This window comes from Arachis ipaensis, chromosome B3, assembly GCF_059453495.1.
Source record: "Arachis ipaensis isolate K30076 ecotype BB chromosome B3, ASM5945349v1, whole genome shotgun sequence".
NCBI classification, from domain to species: domain Eukaryota; kingdom Viridiplantae; phylum Streptophyta; class Magnoliopsida; order Fabales; family Fabaceae; genus Arachis; species Arachis ipaensis.
The window spans coordinates 2,899,226-2,901,345 of NC_142438.1; the positions used below are offsets into that span (position 1 = coordinate 2,899,226).

At 37.4% G+C, this 2,120-nt stretch overlaps 1 protein-coding gene across 1 annotated transcript; it reads left to right on the plus strand.

Annotated features, from left to right (window-relative positions):
- LOC107629267 (vacuolar protein sorting-associated protein 24 homolog 1) lies at positions 1 to 1,939 on the plus strand. Its single transcript, XM_016332013.3, has 6 exons — positions 1 to 327; positions 419 to 495; positions 597 to 699; positions 1,094 to 1,215; positions 1,294 to 1,488; positions 1,572 to 1,939. Exons 1-6 carry the CDS (start codon positions 216 to 218, stop codon positions 1,650 to 1,652), a joined length of 690 nt encoding a protein of 229 aa, XP_016187499.1. The 5' UTR covers positions 1 to 215; the 3' UTR covers positions 1,653 to 1,939.
- The last annotated feature ends 181 nt before the right edge of the window (positions 1,940 to 2,120 follow it).

Consider the following 2,120-nt stretch of genomic DNA (forward strand, 5'->3'; position numbering starts at 1 on the left):
ATACGCGTGAAAAAGGAGAAAAGAAGGAAGGAGCTTGTTGAGAAGATGACAAACCAGATGGTGGTGTTTGATTCCGAAAAGAATCAAACGGAAAGAATCAATTTTTGGACTAATTATCTTCCAGGGGTTGAAAGATCCACTCTCTTCTTTCCGATCCCAAACTGAAGAAGAAGGCAGAAAAACCCTAATTTAGTTGGTTTTGGGATCATTGAGAAATGGAGAAGGTAATGAACATTCTGAAGCCGAAGCCGAACCCTCAACAGTTGTTGAGAGATTGGCAGCGTCGCCTTCGCCAGGAGTGCCGCAACATTGAGCGCCAAATTCGAGGTAATTCCCTTTCTAAACCCTAAATTTCTTCTTCTCATCCTCTTCCTATTTTTGTTGTGGCTGATTTTTATGTGTTTTTTCGATGAATCAGATATACAGAGAGAAGAGAAGAATGTACAAAAGGCGATTAAAGAAGCTGCAAAGAGGAACGATATGGGCTCTGCAAAGGTCAAAATTTTCGCCCCCTATCCTTTTCTTATTAATTTTGAATCTAAATAGTTCAAAGAGTGAAGTCACTGTTTTGGGATTCTCATAGCTGCAATTTGCAGGCCCTTGCCAAGGAACTTGTGAGATCTAAGAAAACAGTAAACAGACTTTATGAAAATAAGGCACAATTGAATTCAATATCAATGCACCTTGGAGAGAGTGTGGGTAAGTTTAACCATGTTTTGTTTGGCTTATATAGAGTAAACCTTGGTTCAAGTTAGTAGAGTTTATGCTAAGAATGGAAAAAAAGCATTGGAGGTAACTAGGTCAGTTAGGCTGGTCAGGATCATGATGGAATCAAATTCCTAATTGATGAAAAATGCACCATCATTGTAATGAATGTGTTGTGTAAATTGTTCTGTCCAAATCATAAGCTGAGAAACGTTTATTATTGACCGAGTCTGTGAGTCAAATGCGCTCATAGCAGTGGTGTGACAACCATATATGTTCTTGCAACAATTGTTGTTTGGTAATTAAGTTTAGCAGTTAGTTTTCATATCAGAATTGTGTCATTAAAATCTCTCTATTATGGAATTCATGGTATTGTTTGCTTTTGCAGCAATTGCTCGTACTGTGGGACATCTATCCAAGAGTGCTGAGGTTATGAAGCTTGTCAATAACCTCATGAAGGCTCCTGAAATGGCTGTGACAATGCAGGAGTTTAGCAAAGAAATGACAAAGGTATGCGAGTTGCAAGACCACTTTCTGGTTAGAGAACATATTTGCATTGTTCTTAATAAGGTTTGATGCATCTTGTAGGCAGGAGTAATCGAGGAGATAGTAAACGATGCTGTTGACTCAGCTCTAGATTCTGAGGACATAGAAGATGAGATCGAAGAAGAAGTCGACAAGGTACTGACAGCAATAGCTGGAGAGACAGCTGCAGAGCTTCCGGAAGCCGTTAGGAAACAAAAGTTGAAACAACCTGAACAAAGGGTTGGAACCAGTGAAGGGGTATGTACAAGTTCATTCTCTTTGTAAAATCGCTCTTTCTTTGACACAGTTTACACTAATTGTGAAACATTTTATAAATGCAGGAAGAGGCTATAGCTGAGGGTGTTGATGATGAGGAAGAAATGGAAGAAATAAGGGCAAGACTTGCCAAAGTTAGGTCCTAACTCATAAACAAGGCTTCAGTAGTCTGATAATATAATTGCAAGACAAGATATTAAGAAAAGTCTACATCCTATTTGTGATAATTTGACATTTTGACTGGAAAAGAGAATAATTTGACTGTAAACTAATTTGTGATAGTTTGTATGTAATACAGGAAAGTTTTATCAAAGGGTAGTAGATTTTTTGGAGTTTACATGATCAAGGGAGAAAGACCTTTCTCCATGATATAGGAGAATATTGTATATTTAATATTCAATGTTGGCTCTAAAATGAGATCCCTTTTTCTTTCCTTATATCTTACTAAACCAGGATGCATGAGATCCCTTAATAATATAAACAAATTAGTGAGTATTAGAAATTCATAAACTTATGGAGGACCTGGATCTGCCGTATGAGTCACTACTTCAGCACTAACAAGATTCAGTCAAGTTGGTCAAATTACTTGTGTTTAATTTTTGTCTATGTGCTTG

Coding starts and splice junctions, on each gene's coding strand:
- LOC107629267 (XM_016332013.3), top strand. CDS start 216: ATGGAGAAGGTAATGAACATTCTGAAGCCGAAGCCGAACCCTCAACAG. Junction 700..1,093: donor GCACCTTGGAGAGAGTGTGG/GTAAGTTTAACC, acceptor TTGCTTTTGCAG/CAATTGCTCGTACTGTGGGA. Junction 1,489..1,571: donor GGGTTGGAACCAGTGAAGGG/GTATGTACAAGT, acceptor TTATAAATGCAG/GAAGAGGCTATAGCTGAGGG.